The sequence below is a fragment of the Scophthalmus maximus genome, chromosome 6 (assembly GCF_022379125.1).
Source record: "Scophthalmus maximus strain ysfricsl-2021 chromosome 6, ASM2237912v1, whole genome shotgun sequence".
Classification (NCBI taxonomy): domain Eukaryota; kingdom Metazoa; phylum Chordata; class Actinopteri; order Pleuronectiformes; family Scophthalmidae; genus Scophthalmus; species Scophthalmus maximus.
In genome coordinates this window covers 20,005,782-20,027,171 of record NC_061520.1, presented here as the reverse complement: position 1 = coordinate 20,027,171, position 21,390 = coordinate 20,005,782, and the positions used below count along the sequence as shown (strand labels likewise).

Below are 21,390 nucleotides of genomic sequence, written 5' to 3'. Positions count from 1 at the left end.
GTAGGTTTGTACAAATTGTAAACAAAGATTGATTCAATTCCACTTATTTGCAATGGATTTCCTAAGAACACATTTAGTATCATCATACTGCTGCTGCTGCTACTAGTCCACTCATCCATTATGCTGTCAGTTGACAATTATTGATAGTCACCTGTCGGTCTCCTTCTGTCCTATCTGAAAATTATAAAGACAACAGTCATTAAGATTATTTAGGCCCTCAGTTACCATGAGATAACATGAACTAAAGTGGTAAAATGGAAGTAAAAAATCGGAATTTTGATACATTCCTTCCCTTCCTCCACTCGTAATAAATCAATAACATTAGGATTTGATTGCCCTTGACTACTATAAAATGTTAAGAATTAAATAATCATAGTAATTAATTTAAAAAACAAACAATTACACTCTTGAACCAGCGTAACTTTAGCCTGAAAAATGCAAACAAGGCAGTTAATGCTGACTGTTTACACTAATCCTCAAAAAAAATAATTTTACTTCAAAAAAACTGAATGACTACCTTCATATTTATATATTGAAAATCGGTACTCTTTTTTTATTGACTAATAATTACCATAAATCGCGTTTCTGTCGCCAAGAACTTCCGGGAACTATTTGAGGTCTTCATGAGTCACGTGACGAGAGTCGTGACAACGGAAATCCAAAATGCTTGGACGTCACGTGACTCATGAAGACTTCATACAGTTCCCGGCAGTTCTGGGCGCGCAATTAGAATCCATTATTCAGAGCGACAGAACTACGATTTTTGGTTATTAGTAGTCAATAAATATATAGATTTACATAGTGCAGACCGACATGCATATGTAGTTACTCTATGTAGTTAGTCAATGCATTTAAAAAATATATAATATTATTTTTTTCTAGAATGCTTTAATGCGCATGTTGATTTGATTCAGATGTGCTTATAATATACAGTCCGATTATTTAAACATCCTACCCTTCGTAAGTGCAACACAGACGGTCTATTGACTCCATTCTGCTGCTACTCCAATGCGCTGCTGCTCACTTCCGGGAACTATTGAGAGGTTCCATGATCCGTCATGGTCCATTGGAGTGATTTGCAGTTTGGAGTGAACGGAGTTGTCGCTACGCGAGTCACGTGACGTGCAAGCATTTTGGACTTCCGTTGTCGCCGCTCTCCTCTCACGACGGCTTTGGTTCTGGGTTGGTTAAGGTTTCAGTGTGGTCCCTGATGATTGGTTTGGCTAAGAACGTCAGGATAAGCCAATCAGAGGGAGGGTATGGGGGAGGGTCTTGATAGTGAGTGAGACTGGCGGGGAAAAGAATAAACGCGGGAGGGGCAGACACTGTACGTCACTGTGCCCGGACAAGTCCCCTCCGACATCCACACACACTGAACTCTAACACCACTTGACCACAGGTAAACATTTTAATGCATTTAAACGTCGTCGCAGCCAGCGAAGAATAACTACTTTGTTCTCTTGACATCAGTTGAAGCTAACACGCTAACTCTGTAGAACTCGATTCCTCGTGTGTCTGGTCTGAGATGTTCAGTTTTTCAGGGAATCAAAATGTGCGGACGAACCGCTTGCACTCTGGCTCCCGACGAGGTGAGCCGAGCCTGCTCCTACAGGAGCCGAGGAGGGCAGCGGAGACAGCCGCGCTGGAGGGACGGAGACGCGGACAAATACCGACCCTCTTACAACAAGAGTCCCCAGTCCACGAGCCCCGTCCTGCTGTCCCAGAGGCACTTCGATAAGGTCAGAGGTGGATCTTCCCACGCCCGTCTGAGATTTGAAGGCCACTTAAGAGATAGACACATCTTTATAAAAAAAAAAAAAACTATTGGTCACAAACTCAAGTAGAGGAGTTTTTCTGATGGATGTTATGAAGCTGTAAAGTCCTCTTGTTAATAGAGCGATCCTAGTTTTATTGTTAATTTACATCCTGTAACCTTCAATATGGACACAAACAATATAGAGTCCAGTGTTATCATAACCCATGAGCTGAATGAATTAACCACATAAATGTACCACATTCATCATAAATGCATCTCTGTCTTAATAATATGCAAAACATCATTTAAATCTAAAAGTACTAAGTACCCATGCTCTTGCACTGGATCCCATAGATGCTCATGTTATTGTGTCCGCTCCTTGTGTGTGTGTGTCCTCAGGATGCTCCCGTGGATGAGTGTGTGTTGGCCTCGATGCGCTGGGGTCTTGTGCCTGCTTGGTTTAAGGAGGATGATCCGAGGAAGATGCAGTACAGCACCAGCAACTGTCGCAGCGAGAACATACTGGAGAAGAAATCGTACAAGGTTTGACCCGTTTGAAACCCGTACAGAGTGGGAAGATATACTCACCTCCTATCGGCGTGCTTTATGTGTTGTGGGCCGGACCCTGGAATGTCTCTCACTTATTTTCCCTCTGCAAAGTCCCCCCTGAATAAAGGACAGCGCTGCGTCATCCTGGCTGATGGTTTCTATGAGTGGAGGAGGGAGGAGAAAAGCAAGCAGCCTTTCTTCATCTACTTCCCTCAGACTCCCTCCGGATCCAGTCAGGAGAAAACAGAGGATCAGGATGACCTCGCGACCTCCGCTCAGAGCAAGGAGACTTCGGAGAGGGCATGTTCTGCAGAGGGGGGGGCCTTCGACTCGACAGAGGTTCGTACTGGATTTTCTACAACAGCATAAGCACCGTTTGAATTTGCTTTCAGACACAAAAAAAGTAGAGAGAACAGCGCTGTGCACGTGTCCACCAGGTGTTCCCTCAGCACTGAGGTTTTTATGAAATATGCCAAAGCCTGGTTTAGTCTGTCTCTAGTACTTTTTACAAATGTTCACCATTTCAACATTGTGATCCTGCCCCTCTTATTGGTGTGTTTGCTAGGAAGGGGAAGCACCTTGTGAATGGACTGGTTGGAGGTTGCTGACCATGGCTGGACTATTTGACTGCTGGACACCTCCAGGTGGTGGGGAAGCCCTTTACACGTACAGCGTAATCACTGTGAATGCTTCCCCAAACCTGCAAAGCATCCATGACAGGTAAGGACAGTTGATTGGGCAAACGCACTTATATCATGTGTGGCTGACAATCCTAACCTACTGTGCGCTTGTGTTGTAGGATGCCAGCGGTCCTGGACGGAGAGGAAGAAGTGAGAAGATGGCTCGACTTTGGGGAGGTAAAGTCTCCAGATGCCCTGAAACTGCTCCAGACTAAAAACAGTTTGACTTTTCATCCCGTGTCATCGCTTGTCAACAACTCGCGCAACAACTCTGCGGAGTGTCTTCAGCCGGTGGATCCGGGCAGTAAAAAGGTATTGGATGTACTGACAACCCTTCCCCCCCACTCACCCTGGTTGAAAAATCAAGCAATATTATAGTTGTTTGGCAAGTAGAGATGTTTAAAATGAGAAATGTGACATTTGACCCCTAGGAGCCCAAGCCCACAGCCAGCAGTAAGAGGATGATGAGCTGGCTGACAAGCAGTGCACCGACAAAAAGAAAGGAGTCTGACTGTTGTGAGAGTGAACAACAACAACAAAAAGGAAAGTCAAAGACTCCGCTCAAGTCTACAGGAGCACTGCAGCTGTGGCTTCAGGGAGCCAATAAAAAACCAAAAACCAACTGAGGATACAAACCAGGACTTAAAACTGCACTTTTACATCGCACTAATTCTACTTTACTGTTTTTACAGGTATGAGAAACATTGTTACGGTTTCTGCTTATATTAGTAAATATCTGTAAATGTATGCTTCACAGAAATGGCTGGGCTGTTTAATAAAAGTCAAAAATAAACAGCGCTTTATTCAAGATTTTTTATTACCCTTATTACTTGAAACGCAAAGACATTGAAACAATGTAGATGCTATGCATTTATCATATTACTAATATAATAATGATGAATGCCAATACTCTCACCCACACTCCCACCCCCCTCTTTTTCAAAGTTGTATGTAATCTATAATGCATTTTATAGTTTTAAAACAAACAGATCGGTTAAGAGATGTCAGGCACTTACACGGTTTGCTAACATGAGCAACTGGCAGAGTTGGATATGGAGATTTACAACACAACTTTTAGCCTTCCCCCGAGCGATGTTCAAAGAGGTTTGCAAATATACAAAGTCTTGCAAATAGTCAACAGTAAAAAGAAATGTACTAGCTAATAGTACTCGGTTATGAATGATATTTATACTTGAGGAAAAAAATGAACCTCTCCTCTTCAGGTAGAATGACACAGGGTTTTTTTTTATTTGGTTCATTTCATGACAAATGTTGTACCAAGACTAACTGAATAAAAGACAAACCTTCATTTTTCCAACAGAGGAACAGCAATATGCAAGTGACAGCACTTATATCAAGGATTCGAGTCTGGATGCACATGATGTCCTCAGATTGAGCTACAACTGCATGTACTGTGGGTCCAAAAAGAGATGTCAGGACAAGTCTACCGTTATCATAAAAAAAAAAAATCTGTACACACTTTTCAATGAGCTGGATTTTCAATTATCGTCTTATTAATGTGAGCCACACATGCAGTTTCACACATTCTGATCCTTCACCATTTAAGTTCTGACTCCCTTTTTAAGTATCAGTTTATTTTTAAGCTCGCACAAGGTAAAGTGAAGCCTTGGTGTCAAGTGTTTTTGATTGTGAAAAAACATTTAAGCCACAACACAAGTAAAATAAGGGGGGGGGGGGGGGTCCTCTATTCATGCAGCAGTGGTGGGCTGGGAAAGTAAGAAAACAACCACCACTGCTAAAGATGATTTGATTAAAAAAAACAAACAAACATTAGTTTGTCCAACTTTACTCAAACACAAACATGTATAGAGATAATGCTTCAATCTACCACTTGACGTATCCAAATAAAAGCAATTACAACCAAAACTGGGTGTGAAAGCAGCGATATATGTGGAACTGAAAATTAGATTTACCACCGCAATGAAAAAAGAATGGAGAAACTGGGGAAGTAGTAAGCATCGTACATACCGTAATGTTTCCGTAACACAGTGGGTCATGGGAAAGGGGATATATAGACAAGGCAAGACGGGGCAGTGAGGGCGGTGACAACCCCCCCTCCACCCCTGGTGGTCGTCTGAGTCCTCAGCAGCTGCAGGTCTCTGCTGACGGCTTGGCCCGCTCGTTCCTGTCCAGCTTGATTGGCTCAGGAAACTCATTGTACAACTCCACCTCGGTCTCCTGAAATCAGACAATGTGTTCGAGTGACTTGCTTGGCCCCGTACATCCCAGATTATTACTAATCTAAGAGTCCGATAACCGATATTTGAAACTGATATTTGTCTGCAGTAAAAAAAAAAGAAGAAAAGTGCCAAAAGGCTTCAAAATTTACAATCCAAACTTTGTTCAAATGCCTTAATTCACAGATCCTTTCAACATGACCTTAACACAAAAAGTGCAGGGAGCTATCAGCAGCATTATTATGAAGTTGAACAAACATAAAACATGAACGGGACATTGCTAAAGAGTAGGACATTTTATAATGAAATTACCTAATTGGCAAATCAACTTAAAAATGGCCGATACTGATAACCATAAAAATTGTGAATATAGACACAGACAATCAGCCAGGCCAGGATTGATATACCCCTAGTTGAAACATCAATGTTTCTCAACATAAATGAAGAGACTGCGTCAAACTGCCAACAGGGATTTCTTGCTGGCCTTCTGTTACCTGTTTAAGAGCATTGCGTGCAATAGTCTGGAAGGCCTGCTCCACATTGACTGCCTCCTTGGCGCTGGTTTCGAAATATGGGATGTTGTTCTTGCTCTGACACCAAGCCTGTGCCCGCTTGGTTGTTACCTGAGACACAGAAGAGCACACTTAACACTTCAAAACATGAGGCACATGAGAAGGACTATTTCATCAGAGCTATTTCAGTACTGTTCCATTAAATCCAGAGTCTAAACAAATCTCTAAAATCTCAGTAATAGCTAACTTCAACCATTGCCCTGCGAAAATAAACAGAAAATTGGTGATCTGGACTCACCTGTCTGTTCTCCAAGTCTATCTTGTTGCCCAGCAACATGAAGGGGAAGTTCTCTGGGTCTCGGGGGCTGGCCTGGATCAAGAACTCGTCCCTCCAGCTGTCAAGGGTCTTGAAGGTATTGGGTGCCGTCACATCAAACACCAGGACGCAGCAGTCTGCTCCACGGTAGAATGCAACACCTAAAGACTGGAACCTCTCCTGACCGGCTGTGTCCCAAATCTGAGACAGCAACAGAGCGAGAGACAGAGCGGAGAAACTGAGCATCAACGAACACAAACTATGTTTACATGCACAAAATAATCTGATCACTGGAAGAGATTAAGACAATCCTCTGTTTACGAGGTTCACATCTGCCACATTACCTGTGTTTACACCATTTGATTTCAAGTGAGGTGTGGATGCGTGTAGAGTACGTATATTTACCATTGACTGAGGTTTGTTGCCTGATTTTTTAAAATCATGTGATATCACTAGTAATGGTGCTGTTCCGAATAATAAAAAAAACGACCCAGGTTTACAGCCACTCACTGTCATTCTAGCAGGTTTATGTGAACAATAAATAAATTGTAAAGACCGATGAAATCTGTTAATCAAGATACAGTAAACTCTGTTGTGACTTTCACTTGACTTACCCAGCATTAAGTTAACACGAGTAAAGTATAAATGCTCATGCATTGTCAGACTCGCTAACTTCCATACCTCAGGTTTAAGTCAATACAGCTGCGATTGCAAAATGACTGGAGTTGTGAAATTATGCAGATAAGAGATCAACACATACAAAAGACTTTCAACCATTTGTAATGTCCCGTAAACTTGAGGCTTTGAATTGAACCTCTGAATAAGCCATTTTTTACAAAACTAAAAGAAATTATGAATTTTCTCAGTGGTAAACCATGAAAACACTTGCAGAATTATTATGAACAATGAGAATCAGCATGTTTCTTAAAATCTAAAGCTTATATCGTACTCTGTGCTTGTTTTAGATATAACAGTGTTTCAATGAGAGACATTGTGTGGGAGTTATTTCATCATTACCTGCATTGTGACAAGTCTGTCATCAACCATGACTTCTTTTGTGAGGAAATCAGCACCTATTGTGGCTTTGTACTGGTTACTGAACTTCTTATTCACATACTGGTTCATCAATGAGGTCTTCCCAACTCTGGAGAGAAAAAAGAAAAAAATTCATGGCAACATTAGGAAACAAGCGAAACAGAAAATGTCACTGTGATGATTCATTTGGGGAAGCACAACTTCCTGCGTTTTACTATCAAATGAGATTCAACACCCTAACTAATTGTCTGTTATTGTTGTCTTGTGTACTTAGCGTAGAGGCTAACATTCAACACCACTCACACAGAGTCTCCAAGGATGATGACTTTGAGTAGTACTTTCTTCCTAGACGTCATTGTGCCACAGCTGTAGGAGAAAACAACGCAAATTATAGGGGGGAAGAAAACACCTAATAGAAGCTGACCAACGTTGGGTTCGGTCAAAGAAGATGAATACAGCCTGGAGCCAATGATGACCCGTCTGAAATGGTCCAACAGCTTTGACTGAAACATGATAGGGTTTGTGAGCATCTCAAAATACACTACCAAAAAAACCCCGGACAAGTTCTAGGAATGAAACCAAGTGCAATGTCTTCCTTATTAGAGTTCCCATCACTTCCGAAACAAAGACAAATACAGTAAGGGGGTATTAACAATATCCCCATACTGCACTGCACTGTACCACTAGAATCTAAATAAAATTGTGGAAGCAAACAATGCACTACACTGTTATTTCTTTTTCAAAATATGTTGGACAATGCCGGGCTGGGGTTGTTGAGCCGAGTTGACTTCTGCTGTTTGGTCCCACCAGCTGCTCGGTCTTGTTTTACTGTGAAGCACTGATTTTGTGATATGGATGCTTCGGAACAGAACAATCAATTGAAAGAAACGCATTGCTTCATTGCCAAGTTATAATTCTCGCAGATTCATAAAGCTAAACATTATGAATGTTAGACAATGGAGAACACACACACACTTGCTCCAAAACCCACTGAATCGGACCATGGATTGTGTTCATCATTAGTCTATGCAGTAATCCATCAGACGCAGGAGTCACAATTAAATCATCAGATTTCTTTTACTAACACCGAAAACAAACAGCTGCAACACCTTGTTATTTGTTGAATTTGGAATGACAGATGCTCTTATTCCTGGCCTCAGCTATCCTCCACTCGTCCACGTTGAGTCTAATATCTCCTTCCTCCATTTGACATAACCTCTATGTCCTTGATATCCCAGATCCCTAAAAAAAAGAATCGCCAAATTAATCTCCCTAAATTTTCCATCTGGATTCCACATGTCATGCATGATATCGCCCCCTCGTCAACGAGAGACCTACTGAATTTCACAATGTGTCAGGGACCGATCACATGGTTTAGAACACAGGACTAACGGAACCATGACTGGGAAAGCCACGATCAGCTTAGCGAGGAACGTTTAGTGGGATCCGACGAACATGACTGCACGATCCGACGCTGGGATCAATCTGTCAATCTGTCCGATTGAGAATATTTACATCTAATAAAGCAACAGACATTTGACGAACAACCACAACGGCAACGGCAACACTTCCAGGGAGTCAGAGGAGAGCAGGCGAGGGACTAGGGCGGAAGGAGTCAAACACAACTTTGGGAAACAGTTTCGTTACATTTTTCTTCCGAAAAAAAACAAAAAACCTCGTCCACAAACAACTGCCACATTACAGAGACACTTGTTGTTATGAGCTAACGTTAGCTCAGCAGGGTGTTTTGACGAGTGTGAAACTCGGTTAGCACCAGTCGGATACACGTATCGTGACTTAATCGCCGTCAATAAAGTCACCACAAACTAACCTGGGCGATGATCCTGTGGTAGAAAAAAAAAGAGGAAAAAGAAAGTCAAAGGTGGCCCTCTGCCTCGGTCGGGGGCGTCGGCTAACGCGCAGGCTAGCTAACGGGCTAACAGCGGCTACAAACGACTGTCAGTCACAAAACGAACGCATTCAGCCGTCGGGGCGTCGACAGCTGCATGTTCTCCGACGGCGACATTCGCAGTCGACCCTGCTCGTCGGAGCCAACGCTGCTCCCGCTGACGCGTGTCTCCTTCTGCGCCGGAGGAGAGATTCGGCGGGACGGTCCGCGTTCGCCCTGGCTCTCGGTTGACGCTCGCTTTTCGCCGTGAAGCTAACGCGCTAGCAGCTAGCCGAGCTCGGTGCCACTTCCTCCAAAACAAGCGCCGTCGGTGAGCGCTGACGTCACGCGCAGGACCCGCCTGGCTGCGCGGGGACCCGGAGAGGTAATAATAATAATATGATAATACATTTCATTTACAGAGCACTTTTCTTTGCTAAGAGCAATCTCAAAACACCACCTCCGCCGCCTCCACGGTCACCGGTCGGACGTTCACTGGTTTCTTTATGGCAGATTATATGCACGATCATACGGCATTCAGTGCACTAAGCTCACAGTCCCAGTGTGTATTACTCGTCGAATCGCTGCGCCACAAGCAACAATAATGATAATCTCAATCTGATGATCAAAAGCCTGTTGCATGTGAAATATATAGTCAGAATAACTTGTGACTTCCTCCCTCTCCTTACTACTGTCTTTCACTCCACACTTTCCCAACACTGGCAGCATATATAGACGATGACTTACACTACTCTCTATCCAAATGACTATCACATTTATATTTGATTATACTGTACTCTGCACTTTAAAGCTTTTTTTTTTGCACTTCTGGTTAGATACTAACTTCACTTCGTCGCCTTGCTTGGTGCCTGAGAAGACTCATCTTAAGAGTTTCTCAGGGAGGATAGACAACAATTCTGCGACAGTATGGTGTACACATATTACTAATATAAGAAATATATAAGCAATACAAGTGTAAAAATATAAAAGAACCGCAAAAACTATACAATAATAAGGAACATAAATATAAGAATGTACATGTTATTAGTGCACGTATGCAATTAGTTACCAGTAATTAGCATGAGAACATGGTAATAAGGTAACAGGATTTGTTTAACACTGAGAGTCCAGGGTGTTTTCCGTCAGACAGAGGTGAAGTGTTGCGCAGTCTAATGGCTAGTGGCAGGAATATGGCGCATCCTTTTGTTATCCATCTTTGCTGTCTGCCAGCAGTGCCACACGAGAACAGAGGCCTCGGCTTGACATGACACGTCATGGCACCCCACTCTTAATTCACACTGCTCTTAGCTGATCTGCCAGGGCCCGTTCATATTACTAGATAGATAGATAGATAGAAAGATAGATAGTTACTTTATTTATCCCAAGCAGGGAAATTCCAGTGTAACAGCAGTACTTCACACAGCACACAAAATATATACAATATATACACAAACAAATGTAAAAATATAAAAATTGCAAAAATATAGAGAATAAGAATTAAAAATATAAAGAATTTACATATTAATAGTGGAAATAGTGCAGTAGTACAATCACTTACCAGTAGTGTGCAGAGGATCATGGTAACATGAAGGTGCAATGTGCCTGGATTTATGTTTTAATTTAGATAAAACTGTTGAGTCCAGAGGTGAGGTGTTATACAGTCTTATGGCATGCGGCAGGAAAGATTTCCTGTAGTGGTCCTGTAGCTAGCTCGGTATCTGACAATGACCAATGTGACAGTGTTGTTGATGACTTTGATTTTGTTCCTACCAATTCAAATGGATTTTTAAAAATCTTTCTTTTTATTTGATTTATTATGCAGGTGAGGCAAATAAAATTGCACATGAGTCAATGCCCCCCGGATGTAACCTTCAAGGAAAATTCCATTAAGGTTTCTAAAAACCTTAAGAGAAACTTTTTAGCTGGGTCTGTCTATTGGATAGATAGATGAGTTGTAACTGATTTAAATCACAGAGGATTTACAAATATGGATATAGCAAAACTGCGTATATACTTCTATCTATCTATCATCCAAAGAGTGTAAAAAAGGCTTCCTCTTTTCAGAGGCTACCAACCACTGCCGAAACCCGGGATCGAACCAGGGACCTTTAGATCTTCAGTCTAACGCTCTCCCAACTGAGCTATTTCGGCGGATGGGCTCATTACGAAGAAAAAAAAGTTTTGAATAACCTTTATTCAGAGGACGTGATGTTGGTCAATTGCAAAGTGCCGAATCGAAGATAAAGCATTTATCCATGCAGTAATGACGCGACGGATCACAGCCACAGACATTCCATTCGACAGGCCAAAAACGGTGAGATAAAACAAGTCATTTTAAATCCCTTTCTATTTACTAATGCCCTCTTTAGTGGTCATTTTTTTCTCCGGTGTCACAATCGCCTCAGACGCGCTGCACGTCGCAGAGAGCCCGCCGTGACGTCACCGCGTCGGACTGAATGAAGCGTCATTCTTTCTGATGTAGAGCGGCGCGGCGGCCTTTCTTTGCTGCTCTACAGTCCTGTCCCGCCTCAAGTCTTTTTCCGCCCGCGCACCGGAATTCAGCGCTCAACTCGTCGAATAGCCATGGCTCCGAAGGCGACTATTCTCGCCGCCTGCCTGCTCCTCGTGGCCGCTCTGGGCTCCGGGGTTTCGGGGGACGGTTTGGTGAACGAGGACGTGAAGAGGACCGTTGACCTGAGCTCCCATCTGGCCAAGACCACCGCGGAGATCGTGTTGTCCAACCAGGGTAACTCCGGCGTCCAGAGCTTCGTACTGGCGGTGGAGGCGGACCTGGCCCCGCACCTGGCGTACATCGGAGCCACGGTGAGCGAAGCACCAGTGAATTAAACGACGGCAGCACCTCTCGGCATGTAGCCGGCTAGCCTGTTAGCTTCACTGTACGCGGCTACACGTACCCTAGCTTTGCTGCGTCCGGCAGCTCTCACACGTTACGTTGTCGGACTTGCAGCGGTTACATTTTTTAATCAAAGTACGCCACATACAGGTGTTACGATTTGTTTATTGAATGCATGGAATTACAGCTGCTAGCTGTGCGGTGTCACTCAATGTGATCCTCCGGGCAGTGGGCGAGCTCTGTGTTAGCAAACAGCCACAGTTAGCCGCCGTTAGCTTCTGTGTCTGGACCTTTTTCCTGCTAAGTGCATTCGCATCAGCTCAGTTGCTGTGAGCAGCAGAGATGAACATGCCGAACAGATGACAGATTAATTCATATTTGCTGAGGATGTGGGTGAGAAAACGTTCACTTCCGCAGCGCTGCACGCTCCATCAGTGGCTGAATGACACGTATGCGCTGGGCAGCTCACTTCCGTGTGTGACTGCGCAGGCCTGCCCCCTTCCCTTATGAATGCGACTTGTTTATGGACAGAATAATAAACTGCATAGCTTTACGTTAATTGATTTTTTTAAGCATTGCATCACAAAGTAAAGCACTCACACTACTTGTATTTTGCATGTACGTGTATTACATTATGGAGAATATGCTCTAATCGTCATGTTTTCACAGGTGAAGGGTAATGAGGAGGAGGATGGCACACTGGCTCTGACTTCAATTCAGCAGACTTCAATTCAGGGCCAAAGGTAAAAGAGATCACACTCTTTGCATCCGAACCAAACCAGATTCGCATCTAAACCGAAGGAAACATTTGATTCGTTGATGATTTAGATGGTCTGGCAGTCGTGTTTTTAAAGTCTGTCCAAATAACAAGTTTGTCGATGCGCCTTTTTCTATTGCCTTCAGACTAGAATACACGGAACTCATTGTTTTCCCACTGCTCCTTTCTACAGCAGTCAAACGCTCACAGCACAAACCTTCCTTTCTGTTAGACCAGAGACATTTCATTTGAAAATAGATACATTTGATTATAAAATCATACTCTGCAGCTTGTTCAATCAAAACAATATCGTATAAGTAAATATTTAGGTGTATCTTTTGAAGAAGGATCTGAAGAAAGGGGGGTTCTGTAGTTCCTGAGACGCTGACATTTCACAGCAGCACTACCACCATTATTTAAACGTATCTAATCCACGCTCCTCTCTGTCACCTGTTTCCGAGCAGCGGGGAGTTTTACAAAGTGCAGCTGCCCTCCAGTCTGGCAGCAGGTGCTCAGCTGAAAGTGAAGGTGGAGATGATGTTCAGCCACGTGCTGAAGCCCTTCCCCACACACATCACCCAGGCCGAGCGCCAGCTGGTGGTGTTTCAGGGAAACCACTACCTGTTCTCGCCGTACCCCACTCGCAGCCAGACCACGCGTGTCCGTCTGGCCTCCAAGACCGCGGAGAGCTACACCAAGCTGGGCAACCCCGCCAAGTCCGACGAGGTCCTAGAGTACGGACCCTTCCGCGACGTGGCTCCGTTCAGCGAGGTACGGCTCTGACCAGATTTCACAGGCTTCAGATGAAACTGCGACGAAGTTACTGAAACATTGTGTGTGTGTGTGTGTTCTCTCTACTGCTCAGGACACCATGAAGATCCATTATGAAAACAATTCGCCCTTCCTCACCATCAGCAGCATCACTCGCATTATTGAGGTGTCTCACTGGGGCAACATTGCAGTGGAAGAGACAATCGACTTGAGGCACACAGGAGCAAACCTTAAGGGCCCCTTTTCACGTTACGATTACCAGCGTCAGTCAGACAGCGGCATCTCATCTGTCAAGTCCTTCAAGGTGCCCTACAAATTACAAACCATGTTGTCTTACTTGTTTTTTTTAAACTAATAAGGTGATGATGATGATAAATATACGCTTTCTCCGCCACAGACTATCCTTCCTGCCTCAGCTCAGGACGTTTACTACAGAGACGAGATCGGGAACATCTCCACCTCCCACCTTCAGGTTCTGGATGACTCTGTGGAGGTGGAAGTCAGGCCTCGCTTCCCCTTGTTTGGAGGCTGGAAGACTCACTACATCATCGGCTACAATCTGCCCAGCTACGAGTACCTCTACACCCTAGGTGAGTTGACTGTTGATGACCCCAACTAACCCAAACACTGGGGAATGCTTCATATACATTTTCCCGAGACTTGTAGGGATACATCAACAGGCCAGGTGCTTGATGTCTTCATGTTTTGAACCCACACATTAGAAACTCCTCCTTTCTAACCACTCAATGCCAGGGTGTGTTGCAAATGTGTAACTTAATCTTATCTCCTAGGTGACCAATATGCCCTGAAGATGAGACTAGTTGACCATGTGTATGATGACCAGGTCATCGACTCAATGACTGTGAAAATCATCCTGCCGGAGGGGGCCAGGTCAGTGTTCTTAAGAAAATCTACAGTACGTCAGGCTTAGTGGTAGATCTTTTTACAGTAGTTGATTGTCATGTCCTCTCTCTTGTCTAACCAGAAACATCCATGTGGACACACCTTACAAAATCGATCGCATGCCAAACCAGCTGCACTATACATATCTGGATACCTTTGGCCGACCAGTGCTGGTCGCCACCAAGAACAACCTGGTGGAGCAGCACATTCAGGACGTTGTGGTAAGATGAATGACATCAAAGCACGTGAGCATCAAAGCAGCAAGATTTTTGAGGAGTTTACGAAACTGTAGCCAAAGGTTTGGCCTGGCTAAAATAATTTGTATGACATGTTATTGAGGTATTCATAGCAGGTCTGATAAAATAAAGTTTTCCCCACAGATATAAGGAGGATTGTTTTTGTTTTTTTGGGGTTCTTTATTATGATTTATCTAAACAAATCAGTATACCTTCTTTTTGTACCAGGGCTCAGGAAAGCCTCTGCAAACAAGTTACCAGTATGCTTTTGTTTGTGCGATCAACCTGTAATCTCAAACTTAGGGTCAAAAGTAAAAGCCCAATCTTCACATTTGAGAATGTCACCAGCGTGTATTTTGTGGTTCTACTTGATAAATTATTTGATTTATCAAAGAATAATAATATTAAGTAGTAATTTTCCATCAGTTTTATTCCAAAATGTGCAGCCTATTCCAATACTGTATACCTTTTTGATGGTAGATGTGTTTATATATCAGTTTTTGCAAATTGTTTCAGCAATAGAAATTATGTCATCAAGCTGCCTCAAGGTGCTTTCTTCATGACAACATTTATCTTTCAGTTTAGGGGGATTACATTACATTACATTACTTGCAGTCAGTGATATACCTTTTTTTTGCATCTACAATAAATTTGACAAATGAAAACATCAGCCTCAATAGATGACGTGACGCTATGTGTATTTCATTAGAATTGTGAAAAACCTCTCATATCTAAATGAATACACTTCTTCCCTTGTGTTCCAGGTTCATTATAACTTCAACAAGATCCTGATGCTGCAGGAGCCTCTGTTGGTTGTGGGGGCCTTCTACATTCTCTTCTTCACTGTCATCATTTATGTCCGTCTTGACTTTGCCATCACAAAGGTAGGGCATCGTTCCATGTTTCTGCGCATGCCCCCTTTATCTTCTGATATTTAGCATATTTGCATATATATTTGTTCTGTTTTTTCACTCAGTCACTCACATGTTTTAAATCTGTTGTGTACATCTTTCCTCTTTGTTCAGGACCCTGCTGCTGAGGTCCGTATGAAGGTGGCCTCCATCACAGAGCAGGTGCTGACTCTGGTTAACAAACGTCTGGGTCTGTACAGACACATGGACGAGGTGGTGAACCGCTACAAGCAGTCCCGCGACACCGGGGCGCTCAACAGCGGCCGTAAGACGCTGGAGGCCGACCACCGCGCTCTTACCAATGAAATCAGCTCACTGCAGGCCCGCCTCAAAGCTGAGGGCTCCGATTTGGCTGATAAGGTAAGGTGACGTACGCGTGTGTGCGTGCGTGCGTGTGTGCGTGTGAGAGAAATGTTGTGAGTTGAAATAAAAAAGCGTTCGTGCAACGATGTTTACTCCCCTCTCCTGTGTCATCAGGTTGGCGAGGTGCAGAAGCTGGACGGCCAGCTGAAAGAGCTGGTGTGTCGCTCCAGCCAGGAGGCGGAGCGGCTGGTGGCGGGTAAGGTCAAGAAGGAGGCTTACATCGAGAGCGAGAAGACTCTGATCAGCAGGAGACAGGAGCTCGTCGGCCGCATCGACAGTCTGCTGGACGCGCTCTAAGATACATAAAAAACACACACACACACACACACACACACACACACACACACACACACACACACACACACACACACACACACACACACACACACACACACACACACACACACACACACACAGCATCCCTGCTACAACATACAACAAACTGTATGTATGAGAATTAAAAGAAATGTGACACAAATGCTTAAAAACTTTTTTTTGATCCTTCAACTCAGACATGGACTTTCTTTTTTACATCTCATCTTTTGGCTGTGATGGGTTTATCCAAACACGTGTCTTTGTGCCTTGAGATACACCTGAGGGCACTGCATGCTCTACTCGACAGCAGAGGTTGTGATGTAAAACTTGTCACACTTTGCTCCGTCGTGACTGTTCACTCTGTTCTGTTGTTCAAATCGTTTGTTCAAAGTATGTACGGTTTAGGGATTTTTTTATTTTAATGAATAGCCGAAGGGCCCAATTGTTTCAGTGTCATGTCTTTACTCAGATATACCGTGTTCTAAGACTGAACCATCTCTTGCTCTTAAGAAAAAAGGCGATAGTGTTTTCCAATCTTAGCTCTCTTGCACTTACATCTTTTTTCTACTTGCCCCACACTGACATTTATATTTTGGGGGGGGGGAACAAAACGTTAAAGCTCTGATCATGTCTCATCCCAAATGCTTGTTTTTTTTGATATTCCTCAGTCATATTTTCTATGTTTTGTATGATTTTGATTTGTAAGTGGTATTTTTTTTACCATGAGATTAGTTAATACATGAGATTAGGTTGTATGTGAGAAAAGACATGAAATGGGACACAAATGTTTGTAAAAGGGGCGATGACATGGAACGCTGTTAAATTCAAAATAAAATGTGGAGATACGCATTGTCAAAAATTGTTGGATGATGGGATTTTTTGTTTTTTTACTGGTGTATTAGTTAATCTGGAGAAGCAGTACCTTTGGTTAATCAATAGAGGGCGCACTTGTGTAAAGAGACAACCACCGTTTGACCTTGTTGGAAAAGGTTATTGCATTTGGACTCTTGTCTGTACCATTGAATTCTCTGGTGACAGATAGATAAAAAAGAAATTATGTCATCCCAACAAACCAAATATAAAATCGAGTCACGTGCACCGTGACTGGTGCCTCTTTTAAAATTGGCACCTCAGAGGGAATTTCCAGCACATTGTTGCTGTCCTTTTTTTCAGAGTAACCCCACCTATCAGCATCTCCTCCCCAGTCGGCGGAGCAGCCGACCTGCCTCGATTACAGTCTGAGTCTGGGACAAACAAGGGTCAGTCTGAGGTCATCGCTTTCCCTCTGAGGTCACCAGGGGTCCCGGCAGGTCATTTCCTGCCCCATAATAACAGGCCCTGTTCCCCTCACAATGACAATGTTAACATATTGTATGTGCCATACAATAATCATTCTGAAAATACACAGCAGGGGGAAGGCAAAGACAATGTCTGTTAGCGCTGATGCTCGAAGCTGCTGAAAGGCCACACAATGTCATTTCTGTTTGTACTCTAGGAGACTTGGAGCAGGGCGAGTTCGGAGAGTCCCAGAGTCTCATTCTCACAGTGAAGCACAGCGGGCAGACTTCAGCTGCTGCTGCTGCTGCTGCTCACACTTCTGCATTGACGCCACTGAACGTGCCCAGCAAACCACCGAGCTCATGTCTGCTCTGCTCTCTGCTAGAATCGATATTAGACTGGCAAGAAGTAAAGATTCTCAAAGCGTGGAATATTTGTGGATTTGATCAAATGGATTTCCAGATAAACTAATGCATTGAAACTACATTTTTCAGCCAGTTTACAATTAATTCATCCCTATTTAATCTAATGAATACATAGATCGTTTGTTTAATGTGTTAATTGATAATTGATAATGTTACAAATAAAATTACTTTAAAATATTAAAATAACAAAAAATTGCTGTACAAATGCAGACAGGAATATTGACAGAAACTGATATTGAGAAAAAGGATTTCAAGTTTGAATTCTCTGGGGCAAACTCAGATATTTAAGTTGTAAAATGTTACCTTGGTGCTTTTTTAGAAAATCTTTAGATGCTAACTCAGTACGTTTTGGACAATCCAAAATGGTGGTTATTCCAGCTTTCTTGTGTTAGGGCTGGTGGTTCGAGCGCAAGCAGGCAGAGGCAGTGGAGGAATTGGAGGACCGGGCTTACGGACGGATGGACAGACAGACAAGCAGGCAGGTGGGTACAGACAACAGGTTACTACACCCAGGCACATGGTGAATCACACGGAGACATAAGCAGACGATCTGACAAGGAGCGGGTGGAAAAGGCTGATTTGATGAGGAAACAGGAACAAGTGTTTGAGTGGGCAGGGAAGGTCAGAGGAATGAGAACAGGAGACAGGGTGAGCAGGTGGATCTGACTGGGTTAGAGAGCCTGAGGACGTGTGTGGATGTACATGCCATTCCCCTAAAAACATAATAATATTGTTAGTATGCTATAAGAGATGTCAGACAGTATGATTCTGGTCTTTCCTCAGCTATAGACAAAAAGGCTTTGACGGGCCCATCAGCCACAGTTGTACAGAGTGGTCCTGCGAGACGCAGTCAGGGCTCTGACCTCTCTCATCCCCAGAACTCGCTCAATGGATGTTTTTTTCTCGATACTGTTGTGAATGAAAATCAAATTTTCTCCCCATTCTTATGTTCATTGTGAACGTTACCTGTTGCTGCTGACGTTTGTATCTGCATATTTATATGCACTGCACTGCTGCCACACGATTGGCTGATTGAATAAGCTGGCGTACATGAGTGTATGTTTGAATGAGCCGTTTAGCAATTATCATGCTGCTGGACTATTACCTCCATCAGAGGGTGACCTCATTGAATATGGCTGTACCTTAAGGGTTATGTCATCACTCATTATGGAGGTGTTTATTTGGCTGTTATATCATTGAGAGCACATTGTCTTGTGTGGTATCGGTTGTTTGGAGACTTTCCACTCTTTCTCCATTCCAGTCGTGTCCTGTGGCCCAGGATGTGATTACTGGTCGCATAAGAACTGCGGTTTATCTGTTGGCGTGAGCCGAGCAGAAATACTGTTTAAAACCGGAATTCATGTGCAGCACTGTATCCTGATGTGGCAAAGCGTGTGTGTGTGTTTGAGGTGGATGGTGGGGTATGTGCAGGGTGTGCTACTGGTAGGGCCATGTGGTTGAGCTGTCATGCCCCCCCCCCAACCCCCACCTCAGGCATAAGGCGGATTATTATCTTCCTTTCCTGAAGTATAGTAATGATGCAGAGGGTGTTCTTTCTTTATCTGCCAGAAAAATAATGAATATGCAAAAAAATGTGGAGTCAGACTAGGTATCAGTTGAAGGGGGTAATCCACAAGCCGTGGGCCTCGTGACGTGGTGGTGATTGATTACATTGAGGGCTCACCTGCAGCGCTCTCCCTCTTAATCTTTCTCACTCTGAAATACACACACACACAAAGAGGGAGGCAGAAGTCACCAGTCACAGAACAATATCCTGCTCAGAAGACCCTTCACAGCACACTCTCATAAATCACTGAGACAGAGCCACCACCCTCACTGTCAGCATGTTATTATACACGCGCACACACGCAAACACGCGTGCACACACACACACACACAGCTAACAACATACATTTCAGTCAGGATGTCATCGAAAAGAAGAAATATGAGGCGAATCTAAACTCAATACTCGCCATCACAGACACACGCCTCACCTGCGCTGATTCCCTCTGGCTCTGCCTAAAACCTAACTTTACAACAGCAGCCCTGTGTCCCTCACTGCCCCCGGCCCTCTGCAAAGGCCATTCCTCAGTGACAGGGTGCCGGGTTGAGAAGCTCTGAAGGGGGCGAGGGGTGAGGGGTGGATGAAAGCCTCGCGGCTCAGGTCCCGGGACCCTGCGTCCTGTGCAGGTGGCAGGTGTGACCAGGCCGGGTGCAGACGCGTGAGGACGAGGAAGGGGAGGACAATGCAGGCGTCTGTGGCCCTCGCTGCAGCTGCAGGAGGCGGAGAGGAGCGGGGTTGACAGATCAGACCGTCAGGCCGACGGAGAAGACGGAGGAAGGGAAGGACAGTGTCGGGAGAGCAGAGCTGGAGATGGGACTTCAAACAGAGGACTGGGCCCTGGGTGCAGAGAGACGCATTCTTGTCTGGCACGGGGGAGGTGGGGACGGAGGGAGAGCAGGAAAGATGGAAGGCACAAAAGAAGGCGAGCATCAAAGTCCACCTTCGAGTTCGTCTCGCGCGGATGTTTACATCGCGCACACCACTTTTGCTCGAAGCCTCTGTGCTCTGCTTATATGCATATTGATGTCAACCTCCCTCTCTGTATGGATTTGTATTGATGAGACAGTAATCCTCTCCCCTTGCCGCTCTTGTGTGCAACTGTCCACAGCTCCCACTAAGACCCCTCTGATCTCTGCCACGTGGCACTCCATCAAAGCACTGATGGTCATGCCTCTCAGGGCAAATTTTTGCCAAACACACGTGGCTCATACATGTCCCTCAGTGGGGAGGATAAGCAGCAGATGAAGGTTTGAGGCTCCTTTGGAGTTTGTATCGTCTTGGATCACCAGAAGGCGAGTGAAACAAAGTGTGAAAAAGTACTCTCCCTCTGATGTGCACGCACACGTACACACACACACACACACGCACATTTCCTACTTTCTCTATCGGACCTGATTAGAGTGACAGGGGCACTTCCCATTGGTTGTGTGAGTGGCCCTCTCCTTCCCAGGGCAGCCAATTTCCCCTACTCCAGAGCTGATAGGAAACTTTGATTGTCCACTGAGCTCAGGAGAGACAAAGAGATTTTTTCCTCTTGCAATCCACGTATCGCTCCATCACATCTCCACCTACAATCTCCCCCTCCACTTGCTCTCTTCTCCTTTCCGCTGCCTTCCCTCCCCGTTGAACGCTCTCGCCGTATTTCCATGACTTACTTTCTGTTGCGGGCTGCAGATTGTGAGTCCATTAAAGTGGCACTGGCTGCTTTGATGGGCAGGAAGTTTCACTCTATGTGGTGACATCTGCATCCTGTGACACAGTCCTTCCCTGTGTACATAATTTACTGCCTTGGCTTACCACTGTCCTCTGATAGCATTCCTATAATTTCATACAGTGAGCACAGGTGGATTGTGCATGTTTACTTCTCGTGTTGGTTGTGAATTGACCCGAGGAACGGGGGCAGTCAGAATAAGCAGAGGTGCTTAAATGTGCAGAGAGCCTACAGGAAACCCCCCCTCTCTCTCCACCCGATGCTGGCCCTCCCCATGCACACACTTCCTGTCAGCGCTCCTCTAACTTCCTGTCCGGCCACCGGGAATCCCAGCTGGAACATTCCAGCTGTGCACTTATAGTCTCCGT

General features: G+C 44.4%; 3 protein-coding genes and 1 non-coding gene across 9 annotated transcripts; 2 read left to right on the top strand and 2 right to left on the bottom strand.

Annotated features, from left to right (window-relative positions):
* The first annotated feature begins 1,242 nt into the window (after positions 1 to 1,242).
* Positions 1,243 to 4,234, top strand: hmces (5-hydroxymethylcytosine binding, ES cell specific). 3 transcript variants are annotated; one of them, XM_035631713.2, is made up of 7 exons: positions 1,243 to 1,399; positions 1,542 to 1,739; positions 2,156 to 2,299; positions 2,417 to 2,644; positions 2,871 to 3,025; positions 3,105 to 3,297; positions 3,426 to 4,234. In XM_035631713.2, exons 2-7 carry the CDS (start codon positions 1,551 to 1,553, stop codon positions 3,609 to 3,611), a joined length of 1,095 nt encoding a protein of 364 aa, XP_035487606.1. In that variant the 5' UTR covers positions 1,243 to 1,399; positions 1,542 to 1,550; the 3' UTR covers positions 3,612 to 4,234. The 3 variants fall into 3 exon arrangements, with proteins under 3 accessions (XP_035487606.1, XP_035487604.1, XP_035487605.1); XM_035631711.2 differs by having other exon boundaries at positions 3,417 to 4,234; XM_035631712.2 differs by having other exon boundaries at positions 1,277 to 1,399; positions 1,497 to 1,739; positions 3,417 to 4,234.
* Positions 4,210 to 9,271, bottom strand: LOC118309507 (ras-related protein rab7). 4 transcript variants are annotated; one of them, XR_004793493.2, is made up of 8 exons: positions 8,878 to 9,271; positions 8,156 to 8,288; positions 7,350 to 7,412; positions 7,029 to 7,155; positions 5,994 to 6,212; positions 5,678 to 5,806; positions 4,975 to 5,184; positions 4,210 to 4,397 (listed from the first exon to the last, which is right to left on the bottom strand). XR_004793493.2 is itself a non-coding variant. In XM_035631716.2 (7 exons), exons 3-7 carry the CDS (start codon positions 7,400 to 7,402, stop codon positions 5,089 to 5,091), a joined length of 624 nt encoding a protein of 207 aa, XP_035487609.1. In that variant the 5' UTR covers positions 7,403 to 7,412; positions 8,156 to 8,288; positions 8,878 to 9,271; the 3' UTR covers positions 4,210 to 5,088. The 4 variants fall into 4 exon arrangements, 3 of the variants coding, with proteins under 3 accessions (XP_035487609.1, XP_035487610.1, XP_035487611.1); XM_035631716.2 differs by having other exon boundaries at positions 4,210 to 5,184; XM_035631717.2 differs by lacking the exon at positions 8,156 to 8,288 and having other exon boundaries at positions 4,210 to 5,184.
* Positions 9,272 to 11,012: 1,741 nt separating this feature from the next.
* Positions 11,013 to 11,085, bottom strand: trnaf-gaa. The gene has a single exon. It is a non-coding gene; the product is annotated as a tRNA-Phe (tRNA).
* Positions 11,086 to 11,335: 250 nt separating this feature from the next.
* rpn1 (ribophorin I) lies at positions 11,336 to 16,145 on the top strand. Its single transcript, XM_035631700.2, has 10 exons — positions 11,336 to 11,757; positions 12,458 to 12,531; positions 13,010 to 13,316; positions 13,411 to 13,620; positions 13,714 to 13,906; positions 14,108 to 14,207; positions 14,302 to 14,440; positions 15,220 to 15,339; positions 15,481 to 15,726; positions 15,844 to 16,145. The coding sequence occupies exons 1-10, from the start codon at positions 11,518 to 11,520 to the stop codon at positions 16,024 to 16,026; spliced, it is 1,812 nt and encodes a 603-aa protein (XP_035487593.1). The 5' UTR covers positions 11,336 to 11,517; the 3' UTR covers positions 16,027 to 16,145.
* The last annotated feature ends 5,245 nt before the right edge of the window (positions 16,146 to 21,390 follow it).